At 42.6% G+C, this 22,370-nt stretch overlaps 9 protein-coding genes across 9 annotated transcripts; 6 read left to right on the plus strand and 3 right to left on the minus strand.

Moving 5' to 3' along the window:
- Positions 1-160: 160 nt before the first annotated feature.
- On the plus strand, positions 161-2,243 carry V1516DRAFT_635225 (uncharacterized protein). Its single transcript, XM_066920009.1, has 2 exons — positions 161-343; positions 459-2,243. Exons 1-2 carry the CDS (start codon positions 281-283, stop codon positions 1,782-1,784), a joined length of 1,389 nt encoding a protein of 462 aa, XP_066777781.1. The 5' UTR covers positions 161-280; the 3' UTR covers positions 1,785-2,243.
- Positions 2,244-2,372: 129 nt separating this feature from the next.
- On the plus strand, positions 2,373-3,348 carry V1516DRAFT_672326 (uncharacterized protein). Its single transcript, XM_066921726.1, has one exon. It carries the CDS (start codon positions 2,462-2,464, stop codon positions 3,257-3,259), a length of 798 nt encoding a protein of 265 aa, XP_066777782.1. The 5' UTR covers positions 2,373-2,461; the 3' UTR covers positions 3,260-3,348.
- V1516DRAFT_236226 (kinase-like domain-containing protein) lies at positions 3,328-4,594 on the minus strand. The gene is made up of 2 exons (XM_066918779.1): positions 3,639-4,594; positions 3,328-3,585 (listed from the first exon to the last, which is right to left on the minus strand). The coding sequence occupies exons 1-2, from the start codon at positions 4,437-4,439 to the stop codon at positions 3,397-3,399; spliced, it is 990 nt and encodes a 329-aa protein (XP_066777783.1). The 5' UTR covers positions 4,440-4,594; the 3' UTR covers positions 3,328-3,396.
- On the minus strand, positions 4,554-7,578 carry V1516DRAFT_672329 (uncharacterized protein). Its single transcript, XM_066921727.1, has 6 exons — positions 7,487-7,578; positions 7,204-7,435; positions 6,747-7,154; positions 6,574-6,697; positions 6,220-6,524; positions 4,554-6,168 (listed from the first exon to the last, which is right to left on the minus strand). Exons 2-6 carry the CDS (start codon positions 7,312-7,314, stop codon positions 4,750-4,752), a joined length of 2,367 nt encoding a protein of 788 aa, XP_066777784.1. The 5' UTR covers positions 7,315-7,435; positions 7,487-7,578; the 3' UTR covers positions 4,554-4,749.
- Positions 7,579-7,679: 101 nt separating this feature from the next.
- Positions 7,680-12,895, plus strand: V1516DRAFT_663261 (uncharacterized protein; the record flags this gene model as incomplete). The annotated part of the gene is made up of 5 exons (XM_066920496.1): positions 7,680-7,735; positions 7,794-8,010; positions 8,064-8,730; positions 8,783-12,765; positions 12,830-12,895. 5 exons carry the CDS (start codon positions 7,680-7,682, stop codon positions 12,893-12,895), a joined length of 4,989 nt encoding a protein of 1,662 aa, XP_066777785.1.
- An 87-nt stretch (positions 12,896-12,982) lies between these two features.
- On the plus strand, positions 12,983-14,783 carry V1516DRAFT_236822 (uncharacterized protein). The gene is made up of 3 exons (XM_066918780.1): positions 12,983-13,194; positions 13,266-13,792; positions 13,843-14,783. Exons 2-3 carry the CDS (start codon positions 13,460-13,462, stop codon positions 14,638-14,640), a joined length of 1,131 nt encoding a protein of 376 aa, XP_066777786.1. The 5' UTR covers positions 12,983-13,194; positions 13,266-13,459; the 3' UTR covers positions 14,641-14,783.
- On the minus strand, positions 14,664-16,879 carry V1516DRAFT_672336 (beta-lactamase superfamily domain-containing protein). The gene is made up of 3 exons (XM_066921728.1): positions 16,398-16,879; positions 15,388-16,348; positions 14,664-15,330 (listed from the first exon to the last, which is right to left on the minus strand). Exons 1-3 carry the CDS (start codon positions 16,544-16,546, stop codon positions 14,797-14,799), a joined length of 1,644 nt encoding a protein of 547 aa, XP_066777787.1. The 5' UTR covers positions 16,547-16,879; the 3' UTR covers positions 14,664-14,796.
- A 93-nt stretch (positions 16,880-16,972) lies between these two features.
- On the plus strand, positions 16,973-18,035 carry V1516DRAFT_672339 (DNA polymerase delta, subunit 4-domain-containing protein). Its single transcript, XM_066921729.1, has 2 exons — positions 16,973-17,526; positions 17,583-18,035. Exons 1-2 carry the CDS (start codon positions 17,133-17,135, stop codon positions 17,795-17,797), a joined length of 609 nt encoding a protein of 202 aa, XP_066777788.1. The 5' UTR covers positions 16,973-17,132; the 3' UTR covers positions 17,798-18,035.
- V1516DRAFT_672342 (Phototropin-1) lies at positions 18,036-22,367 on the plus strand. The gene is made up of 5 exons (XM_066921730.1): positions 18,036-18,720; positions 18,785-18,903; positions 18,968-19,228; positions 19,284-20,213; positions 20,281-22,367. The coding sequence occupies exons 1-5, from the start codon at positions 18,491-18,493 to the stop codon at positions 22,083-22,085; spliced, it is 3,345 nt and encodes a 1,114-aa protein (XP_066777789.1). The 5' UTR covers positions 18,036-18,490; the 3' UTR covers positions 22,086-22,367.
- Positions 22,368-22,370: the final 3 nt, after the last annotated feature.

Here is a 22,370-nt window from a genome sequence, read left to right on the forward strand (position 1 = left end):
TCCCAAACATCATACTCGGCCCCGGACGCGTGGACCTCCCAAGATTATCACGTGAAAGCAAGAGTAACATAGTCACGTGATATAATATTTTTTACTGAGCCACATTTACAGCATAAACGCATCATTACCTTTCTAGTTCTTCTTCAGCAGCCGACCGGCTGCACGCGTTCCTCCCCGTTCCCATTGCCGCCAGGCGCGAACTATCGCGAAAAAAAATCAATCTTTATATAATCCGGTTTGCAACTCAAATTAACAACTATCAGTTGAAACCCCAGTCTCAATGGCCTCTAAACAGCAGTCTTTGGCTATATTTGATCGTCTCCGCTCGGAACGAGGGAATAAAGTACGTAACTGAGTCCAACGGGCATTCCTCATTTTGTCTTGCTTGAGACACTGCTCGATATTGACTGCAGATCATTGATCAATGGAGCGAGTCTTTCTGACTATTTTTGTTTTAGATCTGTTTTGATTGCGGAGCGAAGAATCCGACGTGGACTTCTGTTCCATTTGCGATCTATCTGTGTCTGGATTGCTCTTCTATCCATCGCAATCTAGGTGTTCATATCTCCTTTGTACGGTCGTCAAATCTTGATACGTGGTCTTGGGATCAACTCCGACTTATGAAGGTTGGCGGAAACACAAGCGCCCGAGAGTATTTTACAAAGAACGGCGGATCGTCGGCACTCAATTCCAAAGATGCAAAGACAAAGTATACTTCACGTGTGGCCAATAACTATAAAGATGAGCTTAAAAGACGAGCTGCCGAAGATGCTTTAATCTATCCGGACGAAGTTGTCTTATCGGACGATACTACACCTGATGCTACTGCAAGTTCTACTTCTGGCACCGCAGACGACGATTTTTTCACTGCTTGGGATAAGCCCGCTGTGAAGAAACCTACTCCGACCCCTTCGCGCACATCGACTCCTCCTGTCATTGGGCGTACATCTTCACCTTCTATGAACGGCAATGGCAATGGCACAGAAGCTCCCACAAGAAAAGTTATATCTTCCTCCGCATTGCGGTCAAAAACTAATTCATCGACTCAGCTAGGGGCTGCAGCTCGCCGACCTGGAACAAGTGTGCTATCTAAAAAGAAGGCAACAGTTGTCAAGAGAGGCGGTCCAGAACCCATTGACTTTGAAGAAGCCGAGAGGAAAGCTCGAGAAGAAGCTGAGCGTGCTGCTGCTCTTGGCTATGATGTTGAATCTGAAAGGAGAGAAAGTACTGCGCCGAGTGTGGTAGACACACCAATCAGTGAACGAGCGCCTTCTTATAGCGGGGCAAAGTCGGACTCTGTCGATCGGGTTGGTGCTGGATTTGCTAAGCTGGGGTTTGGCATGACTGCTTCTGGAGGAAATGGAAGCTTATCCGAATCTCCTAATTCTTCACCTTCCGCTAAGCGGTCAACGTCATCAGTTTCTTCTAGCAGTAACGGAGAGATTGTAAATAAGTTTGGATCCCAAAAAGCTATTTCATCTGATGAATACTTTGGGCGCAATCAATACGATTCGGCAGCGCAAGCGGAAGCCCGTTCTCGCTTGCAGGCATTCGACGGCGCTACTGGAATCTCGTCGAATGCTTACTTTGGCCGCGAAGAAGAGGATGACGTTCCGGACGATGGCACAGGCTCTGGGGAGTTTGGTGACATCGAACGGGTTGCTAGAAATTTTGCTACAAAGATTGCAAATGGTGCTGGCGACGATTTAGGAAATATAAAGGACATTCTAGAACAAGGTGCAAACAAATTATCAGACATTGTTCGGGACTATATGCGCCAGTAAGCTGCGGTCAAATGAACCAACAACTGCAGGGCATTATATGGAAGGAAAGCAAATGAATGAATATTAGTATAATTATCTTTATTGAAGCTGAGTCGGGAAACATTTGCAATTTTATTATGGAGCAACAAAACTAAAGGATAACCAACGATTTATAGACGAACGAGTATTCTGACTTTGGAGTTTGAAGTAATGTGTCAATTGACGATCCAAAAACCGAGAGTGCGCGCATTGTTTTATGTTTTATGTTACAAGTTTTCTTTGTTTTATCTGTCCTTTATTCATTTGTATATTGTGTTTGTTGACTTACATGACGACGTTGTAATGGAACTCTTTTTGTCCATTCCTTTTGGGCATCTCATTCGTTCATTACGATAATTACTATTTTGAGCTAGTTGTCTAATTTGAATGTGTAAACAATTGTTCCAACAAAGGTCTCCTATTACGTAATAACGACATTTTACATAACTAATGTGTTACGTAAACGTAGTGGAGCGTGAAATGACTGGGAGAAATGAAGTCCCAACAGATCACGAGAACAGAGGGAAGGCATGGTGAGGAACCTCGTTGCAGAACCAGATCGTAAGAATTGTTAGATGATTTGTATTTCTTTCTTCAAGACCAGGCTTTAAAATATTGCGCTGGATATAAATTTGAAGCAGTTCAAAAATTTAGTGGACATGGATTCGAGAAACAGCCCGCCCGAGAGAAATAGCGTGGATGGAATCGTCGAGATTGATTCAGATCGAACGGACACAAAGACGAGAAGGCGATCCGTGACAAGTACGACAAAGGTGGTAACATCTCCTCGTAAAATCAGTGGGATTTTAAATTCCGGACGAACCGGTGCACATCGAAAATCAGTGGCACGAAAGTTGAATGAAGATGCCTTCGAAGAATTTGAAAGATCTGCGATCGAAGAATCTCATACTACTCCGGTCACTTCGCATGAACTCTCTATACCAAAGTCCTATGAAAGCGGAATTCCACGAGTGGACTTACTATCAAATCATACATGCATGCCACAAAAATCACGAGACATAAATGAGACGGCTCCGCCGCGTCTCGGATTTGGTCAAACGCAAAACACAGAGTTGAATATAAGTTCCAGTAATAAAATATCGACCGATCGAACCACTACACATTTATCGTCCGACGAATACTTCTCAAGACTGGATGACACCTCAAATAGAGAAGAAATCCGCAGATTGCATTCGGAGTTCGATTCCGCGCAAGGAATTTCATCGGACGCATATTTTGGGAGGTCGTCTGAAGATCAATCTAGTGGTGATTCGACATATCCGCAAGATGTTCTCAGCAAAGCTAGAGACATGGCCAGCGAAATTGCACAGCGGGCACCGGGGTTTGTAGGTGATTTGGCAACCGGAAATCTAGATGTAAATTCTGTTCGAGGATATTTGGGAAGATCTGCTAGTCAATTTTCGGACCGGTTGTGGAATGGCAGTGGGAAGCGATAATCACCTGGACGAGCATTATGTTCAAAGGATGCGCTTGATTTAACTTGTGAATCTTTGGGTTAATAAAGGAGTAAATATAAATATACACGAACATGTATGCATCGAGAAACCCAAGATTGGATCTAATCACATTAGCCTTAGATGCTGTCAAAGAGCTTCATAGAGAGCAACTTTTGAGCAGGCAGTCGCATCGCACTTTCGTATTGTAGCAGGAGATCGACAACCTCAAGGATTTCAGCTGAAGCGTTTGGAATCAATTCAGCAAGGGGACGACGAGCATATTTCACAAAATCAAACATCTGAAACGCGGGAAAGTTGATTGCTTCCTAAATGACTGTTTAATAGAGATTCGATAAATAATCATATTCCACTGACTTACCGGCCAATTAGAAATATCTGGAGTGCCTAGTACGCTAAAAATCGAAGTCACAAGAGCAATTTCAGATAGTTCCTGGCCACCATTGAACAGTGGCCCGGTTGGTTCGAGAGACCCATTCTGCTGTCTATACAATTCTGCGATAACACATCCCCAACTCCAGAGATCTATGCTTTTAGTATAACTGGTATATCCAAATAACAGCTCGGGAGCTCTGTACGAGCTCGTGCCTACATCTGTAACCTTCTGGTCAGATGGTTCAGAGTCCTGAAGGGGTCCCAAATCATCCGTGTCATCTTGCGCAAACGTTGGAGATTCTTTAACAGCTCGAGAAATTGTTTTCGAGGATGTCCATGACGTCCCAAAATCGCAAAGAAATGGAGGACCTCGAGGACTTTGCAGAAGAATATTTTCTGGCTTAATGTCTCGATGGATAATGTCGTGTTCATGCAAGTAAGCGATCGCACAAGTAATGTCTCTAATTACAGCCAAGCGACATGAAGGTTCGACGATATTCAGGCTGCATCCTAAATAAGGTAATGTGATTATTAGATCCGAGTCATCATCAAAACTTGATAAAAGCGGTACAATGCACCGATGGCGAAGAACGGTCAACAACACTCGTTCAAGTCTCGGAGAATGAGGTGCCCGCTGAGTCGTCGGATTCGAGATCTTAAGTACCACTTCGTTATCAACCGTGAAATTATAAGCAGGAGAACTGGCCAGAGCTTTTGCTCGGTAGACATTTGAAAAGGCTCCCGAAGCAAGAAATCGGACGTCAGAATAGTTATGAAGACTGTCCATGATTCTTCATTCCAGTTCCGTCTAGCGTTTCATGATTTCATTTTGCATACGCTTCGTGATATTAAATTTTTTATTAATTATGCCAATTATATGTCATATACCTTAGTAAAGAAGATGGAGAATTACATAAGTTGCTATGTTAGAGATTATATGAATCGTTTGGTCTTCTAAATATGTATCTCTCCAATTCTGCGGCTTCTGACGTTAATACCCAATAGTTTCCGCATATGGATAAATGATTCGACATCTAACTACTTATTTATGTCTCATAATTTACGTACAAAGATCACACCTGAAGTGATTATAGATATTACAGATCAAGTTCTAACCAGGCTTCATCGTCAGACATCAGAAACCCGTAATCGTCCTCACTATCATGAAAATAATCCTCTTCATCGACGTCCATAGTATCATTAGTCTGTCCATTTGCATTTTTGCCTAAAAGATTATTTCTCTTTGCTTCAGCAGTTGCCTCGATGGCTCTTTTTTCAGCCTGCTCTTGTCGCTGCTCTTCTTGAACACGAAGCAAATCTGACAAACTCCAAACACTGATACCTTCTTGATCTTTCGGATTCGATGGCTGGGCCATCGTTCTCAAAAACTTTTTGGCTGCAGCAATCGCCATATCTGTAGACAAGTTAACATCAGCATCCATAATAGCCTGATTAATCCATTTCGGAAGCTGACTTCTCTTTCGTGAAAACCTCTTGTCAGCTAAAACCATGATTCCATAGTCGTCTTTCCCTCGTAACACTCGTCCTAAGCATTGTGCACCATGTCGCATCGCATCAAACGATAAAAAGTCGTTTTCTCGAATATGATAGTTTTCTCGCATAAACTCCAATCTCGCTTTAAGAATGCGAGACTCTGTATACTGAAACGGAACTCCAATCATCAATACAGTTCGTCCGTAGTGATGGTCAAAATCAATACCCTCAGATACTTTCCCTCGAGCGACACATAATAACGCAGCACCCCGGCCATTACCACAAGCTGTTCGAAAGGCTTCTAAAGCAAGACTCGTCTCTTGACTATCAGGTGTCTCGACCAAAATCAATTTGTACTTCCATACTTCATCCAGGATTCCCATAGTCTGCCACATGCTAATAATGCTCTCCATATAGAGATAAGAAGGAAAAAAAATCACGAGTCCATCAGGCGTCAGCTTTGAAAATTCAATAAATAAGTTTCCATAGTTCCGCACAACACTAGGATCATTGCGGATCTCAAATCGCGAACTTATAGCAACTTGGTCGGATCCTCGAGTCACTATTAAAGGCAAGAACGAACGTCTGGTAAGTGTCATCGTATAAGATTCTTGCAGTACAGTTTCGAAATTGAGCATCTTGGGATACATATCAAGCGGGGAAATTGTCCCGCTAGTTATAATGACTGAGCTGAAGCGGTCGAAAATAGGCTTGATTGCAATTGATGCATCGAGACAAGTAAAATGTAAAATTGGATTCGGAACAGTAGCTGTATCTGAGTCAAATGGTTCTAAAATCAACATAAATCCAGATTCATATGTCGATACCAAAGTGGCAAAAATGGCAATATCCTTTAAAGCCACGAACGACTCTACTTCAGTCAACTCTAAAGTTCTTACAAGCGACGTTAATCGTTCGGAGCAAAATCGCAATGGTTTGCGTTCGATAAATGTCAGCTCTTTTAGATGCTGCAAAAATGATGTCGGGGTTTCGGATATAACATGCCGAACTTGCATCCGAGTCTACAATTATTAGAACTCACTATATTCAGTGAATATATAGCATCAACTTACCTTAAGATACTCAACAAATCGCTTCAAAAAAGTAACAAAATGTTCAGCACGTCTAATGTTTCCTGGGATTGCCTCTTTAAGCAAATCATCTGGAAGCACAGGATTAGCCAGAAAAACGTCTTCTTCTCGTGCTTGATCCGCTTCACGAAGCCCTTCAACTAGTCTTTCGTATTCTTGTTGCAGTTTCTCGGAATCATGTTCCTTCATTTCAACAATTTGCTTCTCCAGATTATTCACACCGTTTAAAGCTCTTTGTAGTTCTCCTTCAGTCAGATCAAGACTAAGCGATTCAATGCAAACGTTGTCTGTGTTTCGTCAGAGTCGTCATAAGTGTTGAGAACCGCCAAAACATACCAATATTATGTGCTTCATCAAATATTATAATACTATCTTTTGATAACTCCTTTGAAACTCTCTCAGCAATTTTCGGATCCAGTAAATAGTGGAAAGAGTAAATGATAATGTTGCAGAAAGACATCTGTCATCTAATTAGGACAGTGAAATGCTAAAAAAATTATAGCTCGTACCATTCTTCGGACAGTGAAGTACGGACACTGTTTTTGCTGCTCACAGTACTTCAGTAAAGAATCGAATGTCCATACACCTTCTGGGATCAACTCGTGAGGATCTAATGCATACAGATTGTCATGATAGTCGCATACTGCAGGATTCAGGCCTTGCTTCTTCTTTTCGGCAACGAATGAAGAAGTTAAGCTTCGGCACCTTTCGTCGACCACGGCGCCTTTCCTCTCTCGTTTTACCGAAGGATGTAAGCAGAGGTTCTTTCGACTGGTCAAACCGAGTCCTCGAAATGGTTCTTTTCGTCCTAGTTCACGTTCGCGATAGCTCATTAAAGATTTCAGTTCCGTCAGAGCTTTTTCAATTTCAGACATGGTTCGGGAGCAATACACGATTTTGCGGTGCTCGGGATAGTACTGAGTTCAATTAGAGTATGAAATTTGAGTCCGGCAAGGCTGATCCTACCATTTGATATGCAATCGTTAAGGATAGCAAGGAAACCGTTTTCCCAGTTCCTGACGGCATCTCCAAAATACAATTACCGCCTGCATCCAAGGTTCGTTTTATATCACACATGTATGCATATTGTTCTTAGGTCTGGGTCAGTACAATTAGCAGCCGTAAGAGAAGCAGGGCAGTTTCACCTGGATAGATCCGCGGATACGGGAACAAAACTGGTAAATCGTCAATGAAGAATCTAAAATTGTCAGAATAAATTGCATGGATACCACCAAAACTCAGATCTTACTTCATTCTCGAAATTTTCCTTTCTCGGAGTTTCAAAAATGGAAATAAGAGTTTGAATTAGTGTATCGTAGAACTCCACGAATCCACGGAGGTTGGGAGAATCTCAAAGCTCTGAATTTACTTTTACCTAGTTTTGTTTCTTCATATCACCTTAATTAGATTTTTGGCGTGGATTTCGACGATCTGGAGACAGGATGAGTAAAAAAGAACGACTGAAGCAGAAAAATGGATCTAGAGAGGGCGTGAAAACGTGTGTGAAATCTGCAGTAATGACTGATAAGAAGCTAACAATGGTGATCGCATGGCAGTGCTAAATCAACAAAACGACAGGAACAGTCATATTCATACGAAGAAAATTTGACGAGTTTTATAGATTTGTCAAATATCGGGGATTCTGAGCTCGTTGTTATTTTAAAAGGATTACAGAAACGAGATCCGACGACGAGGGAAAAGGCTCTGGATAGTCTATCTTCGTATATTACTAGAAATTTACCTGATCTGACTGAATCATTACTAGCTGTTTGGGTATGTTGATAGTCTAGATCTTATTTCTTAAATTGACTTAGCTGATTATTTAGGTCCAATTTTATACACATCTAGCGGTTGAATACTCAAGAAGAGAGCGTATGTTGTCTCATAAAATAACTGGCGACCTATTTAGTGCTCTCAAACGTACAGCGGAGAAATATCTCAAAGACGTCATTGGTTATTGGCTTGGTGGTATATACGATACAGATAAAGCGGTTTCGCGAAGTGCTCTCCAGTCATTTGAAAGCGTCTTCTCAACTGACGCCAAAAGAGTGCAAGTCCTAGATGTCTTGCATGTTCCAATCTTGGAATACATCAAAACGTCTATTGCTGCTCGCGACACACACTTATCTTCGGATGAAAAATATTTCACGGAAGCAGATATTCAGCAGAAAGTCTTTCGTCAGATTACGAGTGGAATATATTTGTATTCTTATTTATTGGATAATATATCTCCGTCGAGAATCTCAACTTATCAATATGACTATGCGGAAATACTCTTGTCTGATTCATTTTGGAAATCATGTACTTGCTCAGACAGCTCACTTACTCGGGCCTGCTTTAACCTAATCTTGCAGCTGGCATACGATTACTCAGGTTGGCTGAGACCGCTGCAGCCATATCTCAGCCAGTATCTTCTGGCAAATTGTTTAATGGGCTTGAAAGCTGGGCCATCTCTTGTTAGTTTTTTGGATTGTGTTATTGTCATTACCCGGTGTAAGTTTACTAATTGAAGTACATGTTTTTTTATATCTAACTTCAATTCTAGTGTATCCAGATGTTTGGAATCCGCAATCAGGTTCAAATGAGCCTTCTCTATCGCTGTTACTTTCTTTTATTTCGGAAGGCAGTCATTATGCCGGCAGAGAGTACTGGAGCAAGGTCGAAATCTTAATTGAAAATCTTCCTCGATCCGTCCTCGATGTTAATGACACTGAAAAATTTAATCTTAACAGTATATCCGCAAGTTTCATGGACGGCTTGAAGGCTGACAAATTCTGCGCTGATTACATCTTAGAGTCGTATTTTTCATTGCTCACCTATTTTATTTCTGCTTCTGAAATGATAAAGATACAGGAAGATGCTGTGTCCGACGCGATATTGCTTGTGAATCAAGGTTTCGTCAAGTCTCCGACTCCTCCAATCATTTTTTCCCAGAAAAATTCTCGAACTGTATTTTCGTTTCTCCGAAGTATAATTCCTGAAAACGAGTTGCTTGCAGCTAAGTTTTGGAATGAAATAGTTTCTAATTTGAGTCATCACTTGGAGATTGGACAGCAGGAAAACACTGGGGAGTTGCTGCTGCTTGAATTTTTCACTAGTACAGCGATGAAAGTAGCAACTTTACCTGCAGAATCACTGTCTGCGATTGGATTTGATTTTGCGATCTGCAAGCTCATCTGTAGTGCTGTCAGGATTATACAGAAAAGTATCGGAGAATATAATTTTGCTGCCGTAACTCTATCGCGGTTTGTTTCTAGTTTTTGGAAAGAAATAGAGCTAGACCGCCCAACTTTGGAGATTCTGCAGGGTTTCGTTGATATTGATATTCCGTTACTTCTTGTTAGTAGATCTGCAGATATATTGTGTGATATTTGGGTTACATACTATAAGTGTTTTGGGGAAAAACAGAAGTTGCAAGGTTCGTGGAATGTGATCATAGATGCATGTCTGTCAGCTTCTTCAGTGCATGAGATAGATCGTCTTGGGTTCATGTTTATAAGCCGATCGGCAGTATTTAGAGATAGTCTTCCAAGCTCAGTCACGCTGGAATCCTACTTGATGTCCCGCTGTCATTCTTTACACTTTAAGCAGCCAGAAGGTGCTACAAAAGATTCAAGTTGGCAACTAGTTGAGGAGTGTCTTAAAGCCTCTCCTAGTGTCATTTCTGTGGAGGTGGCTATCCAAGTTCTAGATACACTTGTTGATGCTTCTCTCGGAAATCCAAAGAAAGAAGGTATATTGTTTACCGTCTTTCAAGGAATTTCTGAGAAGAACTTTCCTTTACTAGCCGAGTACATTAAGAGTGAAAATGGAGGACGAGTCACTGCACGTCTCTGGGAAGTCACAGGCGAAGATGCTAACAATGTGGATTCTGCTAAGACTATACGACGAATTTTAGAATCTCACTTGGTTTTTTCTGAAACTGAAGCTAACAATGGCCACTCACTGTTTGAGACATTGGCCAACGCGATTTTCCAAGATTTAGAACATAATTCAGAAGTTACCTGCGAATCTTTGGTCGCACGGAGTGCAAGTCTTTTGGGGAGCTCAAAACGGGAGTTCAAAGTGAGGCTTGCGTCTCAGCTGCTTTTGATCTCAAATGGTATATTACAGAGAGAGTTGGATATGGCTTTAAGTGGAGTTAATTTTCCGTCGATTGCATTGCTGAACAACATTGGAGGCGCATACTTTCTGATATCTGAAGATAGCTTACATGTACAGAAGCGCCGACCTGGAGAGCCGATTATGAATTTCCCAAGAATTTTCCGATTCGGTTTATATGTTTTGGAGTTTTTGGAGTCAGAGCCGTTATTACAATCGGTGCCATATCTTGACCAACTTTTACTCTGTAAATATCTATTGCAGATATCAGAGTTAGCTAAAGATATAATCAACCTGTACGGAAATGAGAAGTTACCTCTGTTATTCTTTTCCGAAGAAGCCATGGATATGACAGGTGCAGATGATTTGCTTTCAATTTCCGAGAAATGCTCCGCTTTAATGGAAACCAAGTATGAAGGGCTCAGTTTGGCCGATATAGAAGTGAATAGTTTTCAATATACTGCTAATTTTGTGGGTGCAACGATTAATGGGGAATCTGGAGCGCATTTTATATCTGATTTTATCAAAGTTTTGAATGAAGATATAAAGCAACGCAGTGTTTCCGGATTCTATTCTGCGCGAATTTTGCAGTCACTTATTGCACATCTCACAGAAGGTGCCGAAGTCTCTTTTAAGGATGTTGATCAATTTTTTGAGGAGCATGAGCTTCGACGATCACCCAACGTGCTTGCGGTTGCGGCTATTTTTGAAGGAGTTGTAACTTACAGTTCGACTATGAAGGCAGCAGATAGAATTCGCAATGAACTTGCGAGCGATATTTTGGGAATCAAGCAAGATAGCTTGAATTTTGAAGGACTTGTTAAAATTGTATTGCTAAATAGTCTGATTCTTAATGATGATGAAGACGAGGAGTATACACCGTTGCCGCAGCATCGGACGATTATGCTATTGAAGAAGCTCCTCCAGGCTCTTAAAGCCGAGCGGAATCGACTGTCATTGGCTTTTAGGTCTCAGGCATTTAAGCTTTTACTGGGTTTGCTACCTTTAGTTAGGGATTTATATGGTGAACATTGGGAATTGTCTTTGAGTTGTGTATTGGAGGCTCTTCGAGATTGCATTCACTTCCAGGATGACTTTACTCCATTGCTATATTATTCTCTGCGGGTAATTGGTTACCTAGATGGTATACAAGAAACCAACGAGGATGTGGCAGATGCCTTTGAGGCAGAATCGAGTAGTCTGAGCGCTCTTTGGGAGGAGGTTCTTGTTAACATCTTGGATAATGAAGGTACTTCTGCAAATGTATTTGATGGCGAAGCAGGTTCACACAGAACGCAGGCTATGTTGATGTGTGACTCTGTAGTTGCTCGTCTGATATCCTATTCATCGGCTTTTGCAGTGACAGATTTATCGGTACTATTTCAGTTCATCCCATTCCGGTCGGAGCCATTGCAAAAGGCTAATCTGAAAATTTGTCGTCGAGAGATTCCTGCTAGTTTAGAAAGTCTTGCCGTTGAGGCTGCTTTGGATACTAAAGGAGCGTTTGCAGCAGAGCTACCACCAGAGATACTGTCGTTGGTGATGAACTTACCAGGAGTTGCTAACGATGAATTGGACATTGATGAGACTTTGGCCTGCGGAATGACTACATCTATGCGGTCATATATCTATTCGTGGGTACTTATATTCGTTTATCTTGAGAACGCACCTTTTGCGCTGAAAATGAAGTATATAGTCAGTTTAAAGGACGGTGATTATGTTGATTTGTTGCTGAATTTTGCGGCATCTTTATTGTCTCTTACAGCTGGTAAGCCGCCGGATTGCTCAAAATACTCGTTTGAGACGTTCGAGGTGGATTCAACTTTTGAGCAGCCTGCAGATGAAGTCATTTCTTCGTTGCTATATTTGTTTTACAAGTCTTTACAGCAAATTCCCTCAATGGTTCGGAAGTGGTGGTCAGAGACCCGGAACCGGCACTTGAGTATTACTGTTCAGTCGTATGTAGAGAAGTATTTTTCTCGGCTGCTGATTGATAATGAATTGGATTCCGTTCAGAGTCGTCTCGCGGCGGAAGCTGATGGCGAGGAGGAGAATATCCAGTTGAAGGTGTCGCGTCCTGCGCGAGAAGTAACAGCAGTTTACACAATCGATGAGCAAACTATGGAGATGATTGTACGGATTCCGACAAGTTTTCCACTTCATGATGTTGTCGTTGACGGAATAAAGCGGGTGGGCGTTAAGGAGAATCAATGGCGTGCGTGGTTACTTGCGTCTCAGGCCTTGATTGCGTCTCAAAATGGCACCATCGTGGATGCGTTGACATTGTTCAAGAGGAACGTGAATTTACATTTCGAGGGCGTAACGGAATGCGCTATTTGCTATTCAATTCTACATCAGGACCGGTCTTTACCGAATAAAAGATGTCAGACTTGTCGGAATAAGTTTCATGCCGGATGTCTTTTCAGAGTGAGTTTAATTTGTTTGGTTTGTGTGTCTTTGTTGGATGAAGTCTGTTAACAATGTGTACTAGTGGTTTCAAAGTGCAAACGCAAGTACTTGTCCGCTGTGTCGACAGCCGTTTTCTTTTGGTCGATGAGTTCTGCAACCGTAGGTAATATATAGATGTTACGCATATTTAAATATTTATCAGTCGAAAATATACTCATACCTGCATATCATAATTTCGGACACCGAGCCATAACGGTTCCTGAATTGATCTGATAAAGGTGGGGACGATCACATGTTCCCATTGAACTTGCTCATTTGCGTAATCCCAGAGAAAAGTGGCATGGTAGTGTTCAGTCGCTCAGTAGACTGAAAATAGGATAAGTTTAACCTGAAAAAGCATTCATAAAAACTGCTGGTACTATCCTTTAATTTTTTTATGTATAACGGGTAAGATTCGTTCTGCTCTGCGGAGCTTGGGGTGAAGTTTTTGATTGAGCTAATTGATTATTTGTGTTTAGGCCGTGAAATTCATCTGATAAGGATTTCTTGCCAATTCTAGTGTGGACTACGAACTTTCTGCGACATTGAGTTTTATTGAATAAACCACATTCTCAAAAATTCTGTTGGATATATATTGTCAATTACTTTCTCTATATTGACGATATACTTAAGTTTTTGGTTTGCGGTAGACAAGGCATTTTAGGGAAATGAAATGGCTGAAGATAGGAAAACGGAGATTGTGATTATTGGAGCTGGAATGTTCGGCTCAGAACTAGTTGCTAAGTTCCGTAAAGCATCAAACTCGCAGACAAGAAATATTCGATTGACCGTTATCGATGCGCGGCAGGATTTCGTCTTTTATCCGCTAAATATCCGGAACTGTATAGAAGATGTGTCGGGTATGGTTGCAACCCCCTATGATCGTATGTTTGACAAGAAACCTGAGCTGGGTCGCTTCATTCGTGGAAAAGTTGTCAGTGTGAATGCACAAGGAAAAACAGTACATTTAGAATCCGGAGGAGATCCGATTCGTTATGATTATCTTGTATGTTATTATTTTGGTTTCTGTGGTGCTCCTAGTTGATAGTTGAACAGGTTTTGTCTACAGGATCTAGATTCCCGGACCCAAACCGGATACCACTGGGGGATCATGAACAAGTTATTTCATATTTTGATTCACTGCGGGACCAGATCAGAGATAACTATCATGTCGTGCTTATTGGTGGCGGACCGACTGGCTGTCAACTTGCGGCCGAACTCGGTGACTACTATCGGAGCCAAAAGAAAATCACTTTGGTGCATTCGGGTAACTTACCATTATCAGACCTATACTCGACCAAGTTGCGGCAGCAAGTTCTAACTTATCTTTTGCAATCACGGGCCGAGGTTATGCTGAAATCAACCGGGGTGGATAATAATGACGGAACAGTGTCGGTAACTCGACAAGGCGTATCGGAGCCGATCCTCGTGAATGGAGATTTGGTGCTCCATACCCATGGTGCACTTCCGGCTACTGAATGGATACCGGCTGAGTGGAAGAATGAACAAGGTAGAGTCAAAGTTTCGAGCCAGTTACAGGTAGAAGGCGCAGGCCCCGAGGTTTTTGCAATGGGCGATATTATCGAGACGACGGCAGCTCGGACAGGTACAAAGCAGCAATTCGCGGTCCCCGTCGTCTTCAATAATCTGCTGTCTCTAATAAATGGGAAATTAGACATGAAGGTTTATAAGCCACCGAAGCTGGAAGATATCCTATTAGTCATGGGACGTTGGCGCGGTGCCGGACAGTCTGCATTTCCGGTCGTCGGTGAAGTGTTGATTCCCGATTTTATGATCACTTCTCACTGTAAAACAGCAGGTGCAGAGCTTGCTGCAAAATCCCTGGGGTATTAGTTTCATTTTGATTATACAATTTTTGTTTTAGAACCTTTGACGTATGTATGTATGATGTTACCTATTAATTTGATAATTCACGCTCTCATCTCTAGAGAGTTGCATATATTCTAAAAATGTCTGCATTATATATATATATATTTGAATGGAGAGACTTTACCAAACAATCGTGTCTCGGCCCTCAACATGAATCATCGGACCAATAGAAGATACCCGGGAGTCCGGTAAGCGGAGAGCTGGCTCGTCGTCTACTTCAACTGCGTCCAGCTCGGGATGGTAAGGAATAATGACAGTTCTACCAAAATCGGCCGCCCATACAGCATCCGAAAGTCCCATATGTGTAGCTTCCTTTTCTAGCCGTTGTTTGGGTTCCAGAAAATGTTCGTCGCTCAATACGAATGTGCCCCAGTGGACTCCTATTAGACGGCGTGCACCGATCGTCACCATGATCTGGATCGCTTCTTCTGGGTTGCAGTGCAGCGGCCGCAGATGCGGTCGAGGCTCATAGGCTCCGCATGGAACGAGTGCCAGCTCACAGCCGGGTCCATAGACTTTAGCAATACCGTCGAATAGTTCAGGCGAAAACCCTGTATCACCGGCATGAAAGACTACTGGACGAGAATGATGCAGAATCATGAAGGAACACCATAACGACTTGTTGGCGTCAAATATACCTCGACCTGCCCAATGCTAGATCAGTCAGTTTCATTATCTTGAACTTTTTTTAATATGTTACTGGTTACTCACCATAGCAGGTGTACAAGCGATTTCCCAGCCATCTTTCTCGTGCCCAGGAACAGGAATCTTTTCCCACCATTTCATTTCAATTACCTTGAAAACGCCTCGTCGAGAAAAGTAGGGTCGCAGTCCGACACCGACCACCCAGGTAGCTTTGTTTCCGATCTTTTTCAGAGCCGCCTCTTCAAAATGATCAGGATGGTTATGGGAAATAAATACAAAGTCGATGGTTGGTAAATCTTCAATCTGACAGGGGCTTGGGGATAACCGCTGAGGTCCAATATAAGAATTAATAAGAGATTCGCCAAAAATTGGATCCGTCAAAAAGTTTATCCCGCAGCATTGAACAAGCATGCAGCTCTGGCCAATCCAAGTCACAGTGAGTCGTTCAGATACAGACGGGATCTCAGGCCCATGGTGAAGAAGACCAGATGGCCGCGATATTGGCGAATTGGGCTCACTGTGACGGTCGCTGCCAGCATCAGAGGATGGAAGAGATTGTACTTCGATAGATGAGGGTAATTTTGACAATTGCGGATTGGATGACGTATTGTCGACTTGGTTTCCGGGAATCGCCGTCCATGAATGTTCTAGAGAGTCTAGAACCACATTCGTAGACGATCCGGTCTCCGAAGAACTATACATTGCAGATGTAATAGAGCTGGACAATCCGGCAGGAGAAGCATGGCCCAATAGTGATTCTGAATCAGTGGTTTTGGCTCTGCCATCTGACGAAGTGTTTGGTTGTTCAAAAAGGACTTCATAATCGGGTCGGAAGCTTGGTAGCATGGATCGAAGAACAGAACGGTCTCTGGGAACGCCTCCTCGGGGCGTAAAACGTAGCAATTTCACAAAATTCCAAATTATGAAATCTAATACACCCTGGTCGCGATATTCCGGAAATGGGTTCGCAAACCGGCCTGCAATTACTAGGACTCCGTATTGAATCTGCGGAGTCGCATCTTGCAGCCTAAGTAACGGTCAACACTTGTTCCGACAATTAAAAAGGATTTACTCACGCTTCCACATCCCCTTTCTCCCTTGCCCTTCGAGCTTTCGTACGCCGTTTTATGATAGCATAATGTCGACCACCTGCGATATAACCAAAGCAAATGGTGTAGACTGCAACAACAGTGACTACTAAACAAGCAGTCTTCGATCGCATCATAGGGATCGAGATTGGTAGATATGATTTCACCAATGAGCGCGAATTGTGGCTGATATTTGCCTGTTCTGAACGATTCTTAACAAGATAAAGTCTGTAGCCTAATCCAGAGTGTTCCGTGATCAAATATAACAGTGCAACTTTTGTCGCGTATTTCAGTAACGGAAGCCTGAACAGCAAGATATTTCAATTGGGAGTTGGCTGTAGAGTTCTCCAAATGGCCTCGGAAATATAACAGCAAGCCAGGTGGTAGACAGCTGCTAGATGAGCGGTACAACTACCAAAATCAGTGTAAATATAGGAAGGTAGTGTTTCTCAATTAACTGTAAGTTCAAGTAGACTTCTCTGTAGTATCCGTCTGCAGCCCCAGAAATTTTACGCTTTCCGCGCCAATCCGATTTGTATGGTCATGTGATATTATTTACTTATTTCCTAATATGACCAAATGACGCTGTCTGGGGTGGGCATCGCAGACGGAGCTCTGTGCTGGACTAGAGCAGTTGCATTTCAGACGACTATGAAGCGAAATTGATAAAGATTTTGGTATTCAACAGCTATATTCGCTCAAAATTTCTAAGGAGTTTTAATCATGGTCCCTCCAACTCGAAGGCCAAAGTCAAGCGGAGACAAGGCAGCTAGTAGACAGACTAGACTACCAAGCTCGTTCTATCCCACAAAGCGGAAAAGCCAGACGAAAATTTCGAAAGATGTCAATTATAGTAATGAACTAGACGATGTCGAACAATTAGGACACAATGAAACCAGTCGGATCGAAGTTGTCGATTTAAGCCAGGATCAGGTTCCAGCTACGGAGAAAGAAGACTCCGCTTTGGCAAGTCCATCAAACTCCAATGACAGTAAAGCTTCTACGGAGGTCGAAGAAGAGTTAGCGTCAGTGACTGAATTGCACCACTTGGATTTCCAAGATTCAAAGTATACAAAGTATTTGAAAGAAGTACTGAAAGGTGACATAGCGCCGCGGAGTAAGTTGTGAGATTGCATTTGCCGGGTACTATCGATCGTGTTCTAATATTTTCAGTACCGCAGGATGAATCGCAGGTCGAGCAAATTTTGAAAATATTTGATCTCACTGAAAAATATGGGCCTGCATCAGGTACGACCAGACTCGAGCGATGGCAGCGAGCTAAACGATTAGGCTTCCAGCCGCCCGATATTGTATTTGCAATATTGACTAGTAGAGAAGGCTTTCAGGACGAGTCATTGAGAGAAAGTTATTTGCATAACATGATTTGATATTCGGATCTATTTCAAAGCTGCAGATTTTCAAGCGCAGAAAGGCCATAGTATTGAATATATTGCAGATGAAGACTATTCTCAAGCCATATTCAAACCTGTAGAGCATTAGAATTGACTAAGCCCTTATTTTATTTATTGCCATTCAATGCTACCGCGAGATCTTCTTAATTCTGAATATTCCGAACTAACTTACGTAAAATCTCAAATCATTACGCCAAAGTTCCACTCAGCAATTACATAATCACGGCTTTTGATCTTACTTCGGGCATCTCTCCTTTCTCTCTTCCTTGTTACAGTTACCTTGTGTTTTTTCATATCATCCTTGCCCTGGAAATAAAAGTTGCTTTCGATTTTTAAAAGCTTTAGTTCGGATATAAATATCTCAGAAGCACCATTCCTCTTTGGATTTTTCCTTTCGCACGCGTATTCCCATCCGGCTCAACCAACTACATCCAACCGAATCTTTACGGTAGAGCTGAGCCCCTTCTTTCGATCGAGCTTTTTCGAAATTGTTCCGATTTTCAGTTAGACTAAGAAAGATTGGTCAGGAAATTGTGCACTGGTGACTCGGATTTCGTCGATTGTATACTGTTTCGTCTTTTTGTTGCTGATTGTCTCATTGCCATCGATTTACTGTGTCGTCATCGTCCGCTCTCTCTGTCCTTCCACTTCTAAGATCTGTTGTCCACTATGGCGAGTGACGATGGCCGTAGCAAGATCCTCGAGGACATATACCGCAAGATGGAGCGCGAGCGATCGCTGATTCAAGGTGCTAAGGCTATGCGTATGCACACCTCAAATCCGGATGTTCGCCGACGGTGTGACTCCTCAATTGCCGAATCACTAGAGAATATTCGTTATCTGCAAAAACGGTTGGAGGATGTATCTGCAAATATGAGGAATGAAACTCATTCGAAAAAGTAGTAGCTAATATTTTTGATATTGTCGTGCTAGTGCCCTCGGTATGCTAACTAGTTGCAATAGATCTGCAGATAATAGTTCTTCCAGCAGTTCACATGGTGATCGGTCGTATGACAGCTCTGTCAATAGCCGTCAATATGGAAATCAGAACAAAGCAAAAAAGAGGCCAAATACTGAACTTGGTAAGTCTGAAAGTTTACGCTGATAGTGCTTCTCATCATGATAGCAAATTTCTGACTAGTGTAGATTTGTTGAAAGCAGATTCGGAGTTTCTCGACCAACGGATTCCTCTAATGATTGAACAGCTGGCTTTTAAGCTTTCAGTTGAAAAACAAATCAAAGATGGCATTGAGAAACTTTCTAATCTTTATGATCGTGACAAAAATGATCGTCGAAGTAGAGCTCAGGTCACACAGCAGCGCGCAGAAAACACTCAAAAAGTGCAACTTTTGAAAATGGCGTACAAGCGGTACATGGATTTGAAGATACCTCTTGATAATGTAGAAGGTAAGTTTTCAGGACTAATTTAATAAGTATTATTTGTATTAATTGCTTCTGCTAGACGACTCTACAAGCAATCTGCCGAACATCAGACGACCCCTTAGTGGTCGCCTAAAGATAACTATTGTTGCTGTTCAGAATGTTGATCATCAAGCCACGCATGGACACAAGGCGTCTGAAACAATGGTTGCCGTAAAGGTAGAGGACTCTCTGAAGGCTCAAACTCGTTTATCGCGACAGGATCAGTGGAATGAATCATTCGATTTACAGGTTGACAAGGCGAACGAGATTGAAATTACAGTCTATGATCGCAATAAAGATTACAATGTACCTATCGGTATCATGTGGATGCGCTTGTCTGATATTGCCGAAGAGATCCGTATTATGAAAAACGAAGCTGTCTCAAGTGGTTGGGTTTCTGCAGACCAGACACAAGATCCAGGGACAAATTCTGTACAAAGCGGTGTTGCTCAGATGGGTCTTGATAAGACTCTTAGACCACAAGGGTCAATGGAACCCGAAGGTGAAGTAGAAATTAATTCCTGGTTTGTGCTAGAGCCTGCCGGAAAGATTAACATTCGTATGTCTTTTCAAAAGTCGAACGTCAGCAAGCGGCCTGTCGAACCTGGTCGTCTCGAACGAACGGGTGCTATTCGCCAGCGGAAGGAAGAGATACATGAGGTCCTTGGTCACAAGTTTGTTCAGCAGCAGTTTTACAACGTCATGCGATGTGCATTCTGCGGTGAATTTTTGAAGTATGCGAGTGGTTACCAATGTGAAGACTGCAAGTATACATGCCACAAGAAATGCTATCAGAATGTTGTGACGAAATGTATTGCCAAGTCGAGTTCAGATGTTGATCCTGATGAAGGAACTATTAATCACCGCATTCCACATCGGTTCGAATCGATCACGAATATTGGTGCGAATTGGTGCTGCCATTGTGGATATATGCTTCCACTTGGCAAGAAAAATGCTCGGAGATGTAAAGGTATGAGTGAAAGATCTTTGCGAGATATTGAGATGGTAATTTCGATGCTAATGAAATATTTGTGTAGAATGTGGATTGACTTGTCATGCGGACTGTATGCATCTTGTGCCTGACTTCTGTGGAATGTCTATGGAGACAGCTAGTAAGATTCTTATTGCAATGCGTGAATCAAAGGAGACGGCACGGCGGCCTCAGACTGCTGCTAGCTCTCTAAAAACTTCCAAAACCAGTGATGCTTTACAGTCTCGACAGAGCCAGGACACTATGGCGTCGACGTCGACCATGGATTCCACGTATTCAATACCTTCTGTCTTCAAACCGCCATCCTCTTCCTCAGATGAGAAGACAGGTACCAATACGGACTCTCAGACGTCGTCGATGAGCTCCCAGTTCAGTATCCAGACAACTCCGTCGAGAGTGATGTCTCCAGAACTGTCTTCGGCGGGGACACCGGCAGGATCAGGAGGCAAGTCAGCGTCGCCATACGGGTTGTACCCACAATCACATAATCCCTATCAAATGCCAAAGACTAATGATACTGATGTGTTTGGTGGTGCGCCTCGACCTCCTGAGCATATGGTTTATCCGAGTGCTTCTGTACGGAACAAAGTACCAAGGAAACCTGTTCAAAATGATGTTGTTCCCCACCCAACTGAGGTTAGAACTCAAGCGGGTATACAAAGTTCATCCGCTCAACACCAGTTAGCAGCGGCTGCGCAGAGTCAGCCAGTTGTGGAACGACCACAGGAAGTTGCGGCGACAGTCAAACCTAGTCTGGGATACCAGCAAAGCCCATTGACACATACGACTGTCGATAAAATTGCACAGCCCATTCAGCAGAAAGTTTCAGCACCGCCGCAGGTGAAGCGCAAGATTGGATTGGACGATTTCAACTTTTTAGCTGTTCTGGGCAAAGGTAATTTTGGAAAGGTCATGCTGGCAGAGACAAAGTCGGGGAAGAAGCTGTATGCGATCAAGGTGTTAAAGAAGGATTACATTTTACAAATTGATGGAGTAGAAAGTACTCGATCGGAGAAGAGAGTTTTTTTGATTGCAAATCGCGAGCGACATCCGTTTTTGTTGAATCTTCAAGCGTGTTTTCAAACGGAAACACGAGTGTATTTTGTGATGCAATATATTAGCGGAGGAGATTTGATGTGGCATATTCAAAAAGAGCCGTTTACACAGAAGCGAGCTCAATTTTACGCTGCTGAAGTCTGTTTGGGTTTAAAATATTTTCACGAGTCAGGAGTGATTTACCGAGATTTGAAGCTGGACAATATTTTGTTGACATTGGATGGACATGTGAAGATCGCCGACTATGGTCTTTGTAAGGAAAACATGGGGCCGGACAGTACGACACAGACGTTTTGTGGCACACCTGAGCTTATGGCTCCGGAAATCATCCGAGATCTGCCTTACGGATTAGCGGTTGACTGGTGGGCTTTTGGAGTTTTGATCTACCAAATGATTCTTGGCCAATCGCCGTTTCGGGGAGAAGATGAGCAAGAGATTTTTGAGGCGATTCTGAAAGATGAGCCATTGTATCCTATTCAGATGCCTCGGAACTCTGTGATGATTTTGCAGGCACTCCTGACGCGTGAGCCGACACAGCGGCTGGGGTACGGAATTCGGGATGCGAAGGACGTGATGGAGCATCCGTACTTTGAGAACATCAATTGGGATGACATATACCATAAGCGGGTGCCACCGCCGTTTGTTCCTTCGATCTCTTCGGAAACAGATACTAGCAACTTTGACGAGGAGTTTACCGGCGAGATACCAGTCTTGACACCAGTGACGAAAGTTTTACCGAGAGCCGACCAGGAGCGGTTCCGAGGGTTTTCTTATGTGCATCCCGATTCTTTATAATGTCGAGATGGTTGGCTTCAGTTTGATTGGTAGAACCAAGTCAGAACGGATGAGTTCCGATCTGCTGTTATTTTTATGAGAGGGTACTGACGAAAGAAAGGGAATAAATGAAATGGGCGTATGTAAGAGCTGGTGCCGAGGTTGAGGGGCTAAATATTGCTTTATTAGTATGAATGTATGAATTATTGAATTATTGAATGTTAGTATATATCAATGGACTGAGTAAGAAGACAGCAAGCAATCCAGTGAATGAATCCGTTACATAATTGAGTTATAGATTACCCA

Source organism: Lipomyces oligophaga, assembly GCF_038497815.1.
Source record: "Lipomyces oligophaga strain CBS 7107 unplaced genomic scaffold V1516scaffold_3, whole genome shotgun sequence".
NCBI classification, from domain to species: domain Eukaryota; kingdom Fungi; phylum Ascomycota; class Lipomycetes; order Lipomycetales; family Lipomycetaceae; genus Lipomyces; species [Lipomyces] oligophaga.

What these genes read in the sequence shown, in the direction of transcription:
- V1516DRAFT_236226 (XM_066918779.1), bottom strand. Translation starts at nt 4,439, where the DNA reads ATGGACAGTCTTCATAACTATTCTGACGTCCGATTTCTTGCTTCGGGA. An exon ending in CAGATATTTCTAATTGGCCG is followed by an intron (nt 3,586 to 3,638) that starts GTAAGTCAGTGG and finishes ACAGTCATTTAG; the next exon opens with GAAGCAATCAACTTTCCCGC.
- V1516DRAFT_672329 (XM_066921727.1), bottom strand. Translation starts at nt 7,314, where the DNA reads ATGTGTGATATAAAACGAACCTTGGATGCAGGCGGTAATTGTATTTTG. An exon ending in TAACGATTGCATATCAAATG is followed by an intron (nt 7,155 to 7,203) that starts GTAGGATCAGCC and finishes AATTGAACTCAG; the next exon opens with TACTATCCCGAGCACCGCAA. An exon ending in GATTTGTTGAGTATCTTAAG is followed by an intron (nt 6,169 to 6,219) that starts GTAAGTTGATGC and finishes TAATAATTGTAG; the next exon opens with ACTCGGATGCAAGTTCGGCA.
- V1516DRAFT_672336 (XM_066921728.1), bottom strand. Translation starts at nt 16,546, where the DNA reads ATGATGCGATCGAAGACTGCTTGTTTAGTAGTCACTGTTGTTGCAGTC. An exon ending in GAGAAAGGGGATGTGGAAGC is followed by an intron (nt 16,349 to 16,397) that starts GTGAGTAAATCC and finishes ACCGTTACTTAG; the next exon opens with GCTGCAAGATGCGACTCCGC. An exon ending in TCGCTTGTACACCTGCTATG is followed by an intron (nt 15,331 to 15,387) that starts GTGAGTAACCAG and finishes TGACTGATCTAG; the next exon opens with CATTGGGCAGGTCGAGGTAT.
- V1516DRAFT_236822 (XM_066918780.1), top strand. Translation starts at nt 13,460, where the DNA reads ATGGCTGAAGATAGGAAAACGGAGATTGTGATTATTGGAGCTGGAATG. An exon ending in CGATTCGTTATGATTATCTT is followed by an intron (nt 13,793 to 13,842) that starts GTATGTTATTAT and finishes ATAGTTGAACAG; the next exon opens with GTTTTGTCTACAGGATCTAG.
- V1516DRAFT_672342 (XM_066921730.1), top strand. Translation starts at nt 18,491, where the DNA reads ATGGCGAGTGACGATGGCCGTAGCAAGATCCTCGAGGACATATACCGC. An exon ending in ACCTCTTGATAATGTAGAAG is followed by an intron (nt 19,229 to 19,283) that starts GTAAGTTTTCAG and finishes TGCTTCTGCTAG; the next exon opens with ACGACTCTACAAGCAATCTG. An exon ending in AAATGCTCGGAGATGTAAAG is followed by an intron (nt 20,214 to 20,280) that starts GTATGAGTGAAA and finishes ATATTTGTGTAG; the next exon opens with AATGTGGATTGACTTGTCAT.
- V1516DRAFT_672339 (XM_066921729.1), top strand. Translation starts at nt 17,133, where the DNA reads ATGGTCCCTCCAACTCGAAGGCCAAAGTCAAGCGGAGACAAGGCAGCT. An exon ending in AGGTGACATAGCGCCGCGGA is followed by an intron (nt 17,527 to 17,582) that starts GTAAGTTGTGAG and finishes TAATATTTTCAG; the next exon opens with TACCGCAGGATGAATCGCAG.
- V1516DRAFT_635225 (XM_066920009.1), top strand. Translation starts at nt 281, where the DNA reads ATGGCCTCTAAACAGCAGTCTTTGGCTATATTTGATCGTCTCCGCTCG. An exon ending in GCTCGGAACGAGGGAATAAA is followed by an intron (nt 344 to 458) that starts GTACGTAACTGA and finishes TTTTTGTTTTAG; the next exon opens with ATCTGTTTTGATTGCGGAGC.
- V1516DRAFT_672326 (XM_066921726.1), top strand. Translation starts at nt 2,462, where the DNA reads ATGGATTCGAGAAACAGCCCGCCCGAGAGAAATAGCGTGGATGGAATC.